Genomic DNA, 11,359 nt, shown 5'->3' with positions numbered 1-11,359 from the left:
CCTTTTGAAAAACTCATTAGTAACTACATTCTCATTACCTTGTTTAATTACATATGAAAAATAATCAAGCAACTCGATCCACTTTGCATGTCTCTTATTTAAAGTTTCTTGAATTATCAAATACAAAATATAAAACACCTTCTCATTTTTTGAGTATTTGAGACTTGATTCATGTAACTACTCACTAAAGTATACAATTTATTATTTTTCTCTCTTTTCATTCACATTAATACTTTCAAATTCACTAATAAATCTATAAAATCTTAAAAATCTAACATGTAAAAACTAGACAATTCATTGTTCGTTTCAATATGAGTGATTAGAGACTTTTTAAATTTCAATGACACTAATTCACTTTTATCTAGAGTATAATTTTTTAGATATCTATCACAATTATGTTTGTTATTCTTAGTTTCTTTTTTCATTGACTCCTCTCTTTCATTATTCTCTTTTTTTTTTTAAACTCTTTCTTAGATTTCACTCAAACACTCACTATTTTTCTCATTTTTTTTCTTTTCTCTCTTGTTGACCATTTTAAAAATTTTTGTATCTTTAATTTCTCTAAATATACATCTTTATTTGTAGCATACTCAACAAATTTTTTCACAATTGGCATTGAAAAAAAACTCTTTTTTTTTATGTTAATCTATGTAATTTTTTTTTAAATCTATGACTTTAAATTTTGTCTTATTCTCAAACTTTACTCTTTTAAAAATTCTTATAGAATTAGGGTTTGAAAAAAGCCAAGTTACATAAGTTGTTACTGCTTATCTACTTTAATGGCCAAATTGACTATATCCTTCATTGTTTTATAATGGTAGAAATTCAATTTTATCAGCAATTTCTTTGTTTAATCCAATAAGAAATCGTCCCATAAGAACTTCAAGATCCTTTTTAACATTAACATTGGTCATCAAATTCAACAATCCTTGTGGTATTCCACTATAAATTTTGATCCTTGTTTTAACTTACGAAACTTTTTAAAAAATTCCTTATAGTATGATGATGGTACAAACCGATTTCTCATGATTTTCTTCAGCTTCTACTAGGTGCAAATTGTCTTTTTTTTTCTACCTTCTTGATCTTTCTAATCCATTCCACCAAATACGAGCATCATCAAAAAATTTGGCTTTTATCAATCTAACCTTCTTTTCCTCTAAAAGATTGTAACATGCAAAAATAAACTCTACATTTTTTCCATTCAAAATAAGTTTCAGCATTATTTCTTCCTTAAAGAGTAAGAATTTTCATTTTAAAAAACTTTTTTTTCATATGAGATTCCTTCGCCGTCATTATTACCATCCTCAATCCTCGTTGATTCTAATTTTGAAACCTTAAAAAGAATAATAAAGATCACATAATATAGTTCTCACATGTATCATTCAAATTAGGATACTCAAATTTTTACTTAATTTATGACTTTTTTTTTTCTTTTGAGCTCACTACTCTTATCTTTTTTCATTCTTTAATTACTTTAAAAAATATGCACTTTAGAAATTAAAGAAAAAGAGGGACCAAACTAAGATAACCTGAATGATAGAAACTTTGAATTTGACTTAGTCCAATGACAAAAATTTTGAATTTGATTTAGCCTAACAAGCAAAGTAAATCACTCATCTCAGTTGAATACACAGAAAAATATGTATAAAATAACTGAGAAATTTTATTCCTAAAAAATGATCAAATTATATCGCAAAAAGTGTTTAAATAAATTTCTAACAAAGTAGCCATAATGTGGGCCAAATTTTCCTAAAATAAAATATAAAATATGAAATTAAATAAAAGATATGATTCTAAAATTAGTTCTACTAATTTAAATCATATTTGAACGTATTGAGATCAGATTTGATTTAAATTTAAACTCCTAAAATATGATAACAAATTTAAACTAAATTTGGTTTTATTAAAGTAAATCATATTTAATTTAAATTTTAAACTCCTAAAATTACTATTAAACAAATCAAAATCAAATTAAATCTTTTGACAAATCTTAATAACAAATCAAAGTGAAAGATGGACTAAATAATTTTAAAATTAATGTTAAATTTATTCCTTTCAATAAACATGGAAAGCAATATTAGATTTTTTGCCGGCCTCCTTATTTAGTCCAATGAACCTTGTTCTTTCTCCTTTGATCAACAATTTAATGTATTTCTTTATATATGAACACCGCGAAATTTCTAAAATTCTCATTGAACTTCTTTTCATGTGTTTTAGTGGTGAGACTTTTAGATTTTTTAAAAATGTAAAATTTTTATTCTGTCTATTTGTCTTACTATGTTTAAATTGTCCTTCAAATATATATCATATTTAATTATATTTTTTTCAAATATAAAGATATTTTTTAAAAAAATAATAAAATAAATAGATTTATAAAGCGAAAGACTTTTTTTTTTGTATTTTTCAATCAAATAAATTAATAATTAATACATCATAAATTAAAATTCTATTTAAAATTTTATTATTAATAAATAAATTATTTTATATATAAAATAAAATAAAATATTTAATATTTATTTAATCAGACTAATAAACTACCTGTTGAAACAATTGAAGTTGGTTAAAACCAAAGAACTTTTAAACAAGTGAATTTAAATTCATATTTTAATGAGTAAATAGTCAAAATCGTCTTTGAAAGATACTCCAATCTCCATTTTGGTCCTCGAAAGATATAGTTAATCAAAATCGTCCCCGAAAGATACACGATTGGTCACGTTAGTCCTTCCGTCAGTTGGATGATGACGTGGAAGGCTAATGCCACGTGTCACAAGATGATTGGTTAACGTGTCAGATCAGTGACACGTAGTACTTGAGATGTAAAAAAGTTATTTAAAATCAAAATAGTCCTTGAAAGTTCAGACGTAAGTCATTTTCATTCCTAAAATTTTAAAAATTAATCAAATTAGTCCTTATATAATTTTTTTTATTTTTTCTTGATAATATTAAATTTAAAATATTTTTGATATTACTAATTTTAATAGAAATGTAATTGACAATCAAAAAAATAGTAATTGTATCTTTTCTTCTTAAAAATTTTTCAATAAAAATATGTTTCTCCTTTAATTCTTGTCAAAATCTGTCTTATTCTTTTCTATTCTAAAATCTTTTTCTTACATTATTACATTTTGTTGAAATATATATATATATACTCAAAATTGAAATGTAGGTATTTGTTAACCTAAATAAAGTTATAGGCTCAAAATCAAAATTTATGTATGTTAACCTATATATATATATATTTCAGCAAAATGTAATAACGTAAGAAAAATGTTTTAGAATAGAAAAGAATAACAGAAATTTTGACAAGAATTAAAGGAGAGAGATATTTTTATTGAAAAAATTTTTAAGAAAAAAAGATATAATTATTAATTTTTTTGATTGTCAATTACATTTCTATTAAAATTAGTAGTATCAAAAAATATTTTAAATTTAATATTATCAAGAAAAAAAATATATATATAAGGACTAATTTGATTAATTTTTAAAATTTTAGGGATGAAAATGACTTACATCTGAACTTTCAAGGACTATTTTGATTATAAATAACTTTTTTACATCTCAAGCGTCACGTGACATGTCACGTGTCATTGATTTGACACGTTAACCAATCATCTTGTGACACGTGGCATTAGCCTTCCACGTCATCATATGCCACATGGCACTTAATGTGACACTTCATCATCCAACTGACGGAAGTACTATAGTGACCAATCGTATATCTTTCGAGAACGATTTTGATTAACTTTATGTTTTGAAGACTAAAATAGAGGTCGGAATATCTTTCATGGACGATTTTGGCTATTTACTCATATTTTATTGGTAAACCAACCAACAAAATGGCCTTTCAACAAAATTAAAAATCAATGCACCTACCCATAGAAATCACCCTCAGCAGTCACCTAAAACAGTGGCCACCGAACCAAGGGGCAATATAGTCAAGCCACTCAATATAAACTAGAAAAGCGAACCTACCAATACGGTAAGACCGCGCTCCAGAATTTTCAGCTTTGGAAGCTCCGAATCTCAAAACTTTGCAACTTGGATTGTGGCACAGCAACCAAAGCCAAGCCAGGTACCAACAAAACGACATTGCCCTCTGTGCCGTTTACTCTCACTCACAGAGAGAGAGAGAGAGAGAGAGAGAGAGAGAGAGAGAGAACATATCCCTCATTCCACTACGCGTGTTTCTGTCTCTGTTTCAGGCGCTGTCCCTAACAACCAAAGCGCCATTAACCACCATATCAACGGCAACAACAAGAAGAAAAAGAAGCGGTTTTTTTGTTGCAGTGGAGAGAGAGAGAGAGAGAGAGAAATGGGGAGCAGTAGTGCAGCACCGAACTTGGAAGATGTTCCCTCCATGGATCTCATGACGGAGCTCCTCCGTCGTTTCAAGTGTTCCGCTAAGCCTGATAAGCGTCTCATTCTAATTGGTATAACTCTTTCTTTCTCCGTTTGTTTAGCTTCAGATCCGAAAATTCCATAACGTGTACCACAAAATTCTATGCTTTTTGGTGTCTCCGTACAAAAATAAACAAAAAGTTAGCGGCTTTGGAATTTTGTTGCGGATGTTAGGGTTCATTCCTGTTATTCCATGAGCTACTGAATGTATGTGCTATTTTGTTTTGTTTTGTTTTGTTTTAAGGGTGGAAAGTGAAAAGAAAAGAATTTGTTTCTTGTTCTGATTTGATGCGAAAAAACAATGGAGATTTAACTAATGTTCAGTTCTATAATTGATGATGGAGATTCTTTACCATGATAAGTATTCTGTTCATCTATTATTATGGCACCATTGCATTGTATAATCCATGTAGTCAACCACACCAGTGATACAAGGTTTAGTTCTTGTTCTTTTTCATGTGTGGTTGTCAATGCTTTTAATTTCATTCTTTGATTCGGAGTTGTGGTTTTAGGAGCATGCTCTTATTGTAATTATAAGATTTTATCTATTTAATTTTGTCATTTGGATACACTTCTCTGCACTGTGAATCTACATGCATACATTTGTTGGAGGTTTTTTATCTGTTTGGGAAGTGTGTGACATTCTCTTATGTATATAATGATTGTCTTGGTAGAGATAGCACAATATATCAGTTGGCGTGGAATCCTTTTCTCTTTCTTTGTGTACTTCAGTTTTTGTTTATGGTCGAGGGAATCAACTTTTCTTTAACTAACAATCGGTCAATACATTAGTAGATGAGTAAAGATTAAGGATTTGAATTGTTATTCTATGGAGGGAAAGAGAAATTTAAGAAGCAAGAGACATGTTAGCTAATTGTTGAATGAAAAATGTTGGTTTTCGATATTTTCCTTTTTACTTTTTATTCATCGATATGTAATTGTTAGATTTTCTTTCTTTTGATTTGTCGTAATAACTTTATGTATGCTAGTATACTTGATTATTGACTGGATTTGTACTCCGGGTGACAGCATATGTCTTTCCCATTTTTACTTTTACACACGTTAGGGATACAAATAGGACGATTTAAACGTTAGAGACAGTGGGACACAATTAGTACTTACCCCAAACGTTGGGGACAAAAACGATATTTTACTCTTGTATTTTTTTTCCTCCTAATATATGTATTTTCGAGATGCTATTCTTTCTATTTGAAAGTCGAAGAAAAAGAAAAAAGAGCACAGTTGAGTAGCTTCATTAAAGTTTTAGATTGAATTGAATATATTTATATAACAAGTCATTGGATGGTAAATTTAATTTCTACTACAGTTGTTGTGTGATTCTGTTGCTACTTTATATTTGGCCCTCCAAAACTGGAGTTAAAATTAGTCTTTGCTCTTCTTCTGTTAACTTTCAAATTGACCCACCACGTGATTGCTTTGTAGCAGATGGTGAGACTTCTAGATTTGTATTGTTCCTTTGTAATGGCACGTTCACCACTTTTTATATGATTGAATCAATGCAGAATGTTTCTGTTAGAGATAGTGCTCATCTCCTAATAGAATTGAAGTTATAAAAGAGAGAGGTTAAAGGTTATTTAGGGAGAATTGAGAATATGAAAAAAAAGTTGCAAGGGCTGAGGGTGTCCCGTGTTGCTAAGCTGGCCACTAGGTATGTGAGGAATGTAATTATTGCATGTGAGTGCTTTAAACCATTGTAGGGATATTTGTAGTGATGTTAAAGCATAGAGGGATAGGCTGTATTTTGGATCGGAAATCGGAATTGGGAGAGGTAGAGCTGCTCAGTAGTGCTGTGTATTTTTCCTTTCTCGTTTTTGTTCGTACTTCTTTTCCATTTTTTTTTCTGATTCCTTAATATCTATGTAACAGGAAGCCATAAATACAATTATCATTTTCATTTTCTTCTGTTTGTTCTCAGCGGTTTCTATCAGTAACTAATATTGTTGTTCCAATTATTAAACAAGCTAAGGCTGGTTATTTTTCATAGTTTATTTTATCAGAACATTGGTTCATGTATTTTACTAGTATAAAACTGTATATATGAGATTATTTTGAAACACAGAATACCGTATATAATTGAAAAAAATTTAATGCAGGCCCACCTGGTTCTGGGAAAGGAACGCAGTCACCAATTATAAAGGATGAGTACTGCTTATGCCACTTAGCCACGGGTGACATGTTAAGAGCTGCTGTTGCGGCTAAAACTCCTCTTGGTATCAAAGCTAAAGAAGCAATGGAAAAGGTTAGGTTATCCATATTTTTTTTTTTTTCTGCAGATTGATGTTCTACTCTCTGCATTTCATGAGGAGATTGATAATGTGATATATTCCAGGGAGAGTTGGTTTCAGATGACTTAGTTGTTGGCATTATAGATGAGGCTATGAAAAAACCATCATGTCAAAAAGGTTTTATTCTTGATGGTTTTCCAAGAACAGTTGTCCAAGCACAAAAGGTATTAGCTTCTCCACACTCTAGCTATTCTTTCGGTTGAAATGTTGGATTACATTTGAAACACAACTAAATAATTGACCATATTCGCTGTTCTTCTGTTTTCTGTGCAATATGGATTTGCCATGTCTCTCTTTGCAGCTTGATCAAATGCTGGAAAAACAAGGACTAAAAGTTGACAAGGTGCTCAATTTTGCCATTGATGATTCTATCCTTGAGGAGAGGATAACTGGCCGCTGGATACACCCATCTAGTGGCAGAAGCTACCATACAAAATTTGCTCCTCCTAAAGTTTCGGGGGTTGATGATGTATGTTCATTTTTTTAACTGTTCCTTTTTTAGAATTAAAAATATTGATTAAGTTGAAGAATAAGTTGCCGGGCTTTATTGTTAAATCTTTTTATGTTAAAAATGTTCTGTTAGTCTTTACTGATTTTCCAAATTTGCAATTGGGTCTCTACATTTTAAAAGTTTTCAATTGAGTTCCTTCGCCAATTTTAAATTTGTAATTAGATCTCTTTTTTAATAGTAGAAGTTACAAAAATGTTTTCATCCATCTAACACTACCATGGAATATGCCTTTTGGAATGACAAGATGTGATTACAAATTTAAAACTGGAGTAAGGACCTAATTAAAACTTTTAGTGTAGACTCAAATTATAAATTTATTGAAACTATTGGAACTAATAGAATAATTTAACCATCTCTTTATTAGGAAATAAATTTACTTAGCAGCCATTGAAATGGTATCCATTCTAGTATTTTTTATAGAACCAAAGCTAACAAAGAAGGAAGGTGATCATATTTTAGGCCGAAGAGAATGTCATAGTCTCACAGAGTATAACATTGTTGCTTTATGTAATATGCTGTAGTGTCAATATTTATTGTCAACTTTGTTCTCACATTGTTGCTTTAAGTAATATGCTGTAGTGTCAATATTGATTGTCAACTTCTTCTTAGGTGACTGGCGAACCTCTTATCCAGCGTAAGGATGACACTGCAGCAGTCCTTAAGTCAAGGCTGGATGCATTTCATAAGCAAACTGAACCAGTATGATTCTGAGTGCTCTATCTCGTCTTTTAAACATAGTGCTTTGCTTTACCATGTTAACTTAGTTTTAAATTAACTGTATATGCAGGTGATTGATTATTATACAAAGAAAGGGATCGTCGCCAATCTTCATGCTGAGAAACCTCCCAAAGAAGTTACAGTTGAAGTCGAGAAGGTGTTATCTTCATAGAATTATCGAACTTTTTTTTTTCAATATAGACATTGAAAACTCCATTTGCCAATTTGTATTTTAGTATGTTCTAAATCAGACCGTTCAGCTTTGCTGCAAATGCCGGCTTTTTCTCAAACTCAAATTTGATGAGTAACTTTGGTGAAATAAGAGTTGAGTTTGAAATTTTACTATTTGTTTGTGCGTTAATTCCCTCCACTTGTTTTTTGCAACTGCTTGTGTTCTCTTAAGAGGCAATATATGCATATGCTCAATCAGATTTCATCACACCTGTTACACATTTGATTAAGTGAATGAAAGGAAAAGGGTGTAAGATTTTTGTGAAGAGCAAGTAAAGAATAATGCGTCTGGCACTTAAATTTGATTGAGTGAAAAAAAAAGCAAAAGGTATGAGTTGCTAGTTGAGCTAGTAAAAAATAATGACTAAATATCATAGTCGTTCTTGAGATTCGCGCAAATACTCAATCTAATCCTCAAGATTCCGATTTTTCCATTATAGTCCTGCAGATAGAGCTCCGAGCACTCAAAAGTGGTCTCTGGGCATATTTCTGGTGATGAGTCATCACCGGAGCGCTGACATGGCTTGGGTTTGCCACGTGAGAGGGCTCCAAAACGTCGTCGTTTTGGTTTGGCGCCCTTGATAGCCAAAAACGACGCCGTTTAGATGTTATTTAGCACGAAAAATAGTTTTCTCTCCAACACAAACACTTCACTTCACTCGTCTTTTCTTCTTCCACCCTCTGACTTCATCTTAATCTCCTCATCAATGGCGTAACCGTAGGGTTCTATTCGCTGGCTTGAAAAAGTTGAGAGAAGAAGTAATCCGACCAAAAGTTGTTTTCATACTTCCCCTCCTTCACTAGAAGCACGAGGTTCCGACTTTGTGATCGGACTCAAGATAACCTTCCTTTTTTTTACTTTGCATTTTCAATACAGTGTTGGTTGATGATATGTAAGTTGTTAGTGTAGTTGAGGTTTGGGAGTTTTGGTGTCATTGTAGTGTCTAGGGTTTGAAGGTTGGTTAGGGTTTGTGGGGTTGCTCTATTTAACCCGAATTAAACAGGGATAAAACAGGGAGATGTATGCAGGATTGGAAAAAAATGTGTTCTTGTGGTGTTGATTTTTTTTATATATATAATGCATTAGTAGGCTTTCAAATTCTGCCTCTATTAAGTGAAAATTTAGAATTTCTCGCAGATGGAAGAGAGGTTGGACATCATGTTTCATCATGGGGGTGACTTCAAAAAAAAAATGCAGAAGGGATTATGGTATATCCTCCAAACAACAAGACCTGTTAGGTGATCTAGACACTGATACTCTAGATGTCTTCTACATACGGAACTAACATAAGGAGTTTGGGTACAATGATATAAAACAGTGCTGGTGGCATGTTCTTGGAAAAGGCTTGGATAATGGGTTGAGAAATGTAAACAGTGACAAAGAGATAAGAGAGATGGTGAATTGTGCTAGGACAAATAAGGGATTGATTGATGTATATTTCGAGCATGGAGTGTCAGTGCCGGAGGTGTTAGAGGGAGATAACACAGTTGTGTACTTGGATGACGATAGTGGAGAGGAGTGTAATGCAACTACAGATGTTGATGTGAGTCCCTCCACTCAATGAGACTCATGCACTCATAGTTGCTCCCACCCCGAAGGTTGTACCCAATAGTTCTTGCAAATTCAATCGCAACAAAAACAAGACATCTCCACGGCAAACACAACCATCACACTCCAAAACCAAGATGCCTACAAAAAACACTAATCCTCCAAGACAACCAACCTTTCCAAGAAAACCAACCCCCAAAGGCAACGAAGCCCATTAGATTCATCCAACCCACTAAGCCCACCAAGCCCACAAAAACCACCAGAACCAGTCAGCCCATGAAGTCCAGTCAGAGCACTAAATCAAATAAGAGCAACAAGCAGAAACTGTCTAAGTGATCAAGTATTTTCAGGAGCAAAGTGTTTAACAATGAAGTTCCCTTTGATGTGTCTTCTGACTCCTCTAACAGTAAAGAGGATAGCCTGTTTAAGCCATGCCCCTAAAATCAAGACTAAACCTGGAAAACTAAAGAAGAAGAGGAGGATGGATGTGGATGAGAAGAGTAATTTTGGAACTAAGAAGCTTAAAGTTGATCCAAAATTATTGAGTAATACTACAGATGGTGTACATCTAAAAAGACAGTTGGGAACCTTTACCTGCAGTTTCTGTGGTGAAAAGGGACATACAAAGAGAGGCTGCAAAAAAAAGAGGGATGCTGATGCTGCTGCTGCTGCCGAGGCAGCTGAGAAGAAGAAAAAAGATGAAGGAAATCCTACGCCTGATCAACAAGTTGAGCAGCCCCAAAACGATGGTGGCCAACATGATGTGGAAAGCAATCACGTGGAGATCGAGATATCTCAGCCTATTGCTTCTGAGGAAGAGGATTCTCAAAAGGTAACTGAAAATTTATATACTCATGCCTTTATGATTTAAGTGGATCAATTATACTTAATGCCAAGTTTGTCTCTTATAGGATCCTGGATTGAAAAGGCCTTCTAAGCTGTCACCAAGAAGAAGATCCTCTCTGTCGGGAACCTCACCAACAGTGAACCCCTTGCAGAGTGCATCTTCAACAACAGCAACAAAGTTTGCCAACGTGATGAAATTCATCCCAACCCCAGGATTTAAGCCACCAAGAAAGAAGAACTGAAGACTTTAGATAAATCTATTTAGAGATTTCTGTTTTGTGTAATTAGTCTTTTTCAATGGACAATGACTAGATGGTGAATTGTGATCTTTTAGCATTTTTGAGATGCCTTGCTTTTGAGGAAACTATTGATAGTAGCTCCATGTTCCTTGGCTGCCTTTTATCTTTGTCTTTTGTTGTTTTTTGATAAACAATGAAATTTATCTTAATACACTAGGCTTTGTGGTTTACCAATCACTTTTGTTGCCTTATTCATCCATTACTGATTATAGTTCATTTCATGCACAAACATAAATAACAATAGCTTCATAGTTAATAATATTTTCATTCCATCAACAAGCAGTTTTTCAACATCTGTTGCTAATAGGGAACCCTAAACCACCAACTCATTCATCATTTACAATACAAGATAACCAACAACACTATCAATACAGATACAACTAACACTAACAACCGGGTAATCACTTTTTGTATATGGACATCCTCCTCTAACCTCCGAAGCCTCCAATCAAAGTTCATCTTCACTTCATAATTATCACCGCAAGATTCTGGCTTATCAACC

At 32.5% G+C, this 11,359-nt stretch overlaps 2 protein-coding genes across 2 annotated transcripts; both read left to right on the top strand.

Moving 5' to 3' along the window:
- The first annotated feature begins 3,948 nt into the window (after positions 1-3,948).
- On the top strand, positions 3,949-8,277 carry LOC107631504 (adenylate kinase 4). The gene is made up of 7 exons (XM_021122432.2): positions 3,949-4,072; positions 4,203-4,430; positions 6,513-6,658; positions 6,749-6,868; positions 7,006-7,173; positions 7,825-7,914; positions 8,003-8,277. Exons 2-7 carry the CDS (start codon positions 4,313-4,315, stop codon positions 8,102-8,104), a joined length of 744 nt encoding a protein of 247 aa, XP_020978091.1. The 5' UTR covers positions 3,949-4,072; positions 4,203-4,312; the 3' UTR covers positions 8,105-8,277.
- A 1,802-nt stretch (positions 8,278-10,079) lies between these two features.
- On the top strand, positions 10,080-10,800 carry LOC148577012 (uncharacterized). The gene is made up of 2 exons (XM_088501258.1): positions 10,080-10,544; positions 10,624-10,800. Exons 1-2 carry the CDS (start codon positions 10,080-10,082, stop codon positions 10,798-10,800), a joined length of 642 nt encoding a protein of 213 aa, XP_088357384.1.
- Positions 10,801-11,359: the final 559 nt, after the last annotated feature.

Source organism: Arachis ipaensis, chromosome B1 (assembly GCF_059453495.1).
Source record: "Arachis ipaensis isolate K30076 ecotype BB chromosome B1, ASM5945349v1, whole genome shotgun sequence".
NCBI classification, from domain to species: Eukaryota; Viridiplantae; Streptophyta; class Magnoliopsida; order Fabales; family Fabaceae; genus Arachis; species Arachis ipaensis.
Note: the sequence above shows the minus strand (reverse complement) of the source record. Positions and strands in the feature narration are given on the sequence as shown.

Coding starts and splice junctions, on each gene's coding strand:
- LOC107631504 (XM_021122432.2), top strand. CDS start 4,313: ATGGGGAGCAGTAGTGCAGCACCGAACTTGGAAGATGTTCCCTCCATG. Junction 6,659..6,748: donor CTAAAGAAGCAATGGAAAAG/GTTAGGTTATCC, acceptor GATATATTCCAG/GGAGAGTTGGTTTCAGATGA. Junction 7,915..8,002: donor TTCATAAGCAAACTGAACCA/GTATGATTCTGA, acceptor CTGTATATGCAG/GTGATTGATTATTATACAAA.
- LOC148577012 (XM_088501258.1), top strand. CDS start 10,080: ATGAAGTTCCCTTTGATGTGTCTTCTGACTCCTCTAACAGTAAAGAGG. Junction 10,545..10,623: donor AGGAAGAGGATTCTCAAAAG/GTAACTGAAAAT, acceptor TGTCTCTTATAG/GATCCTGGATTGAAAAGGCC.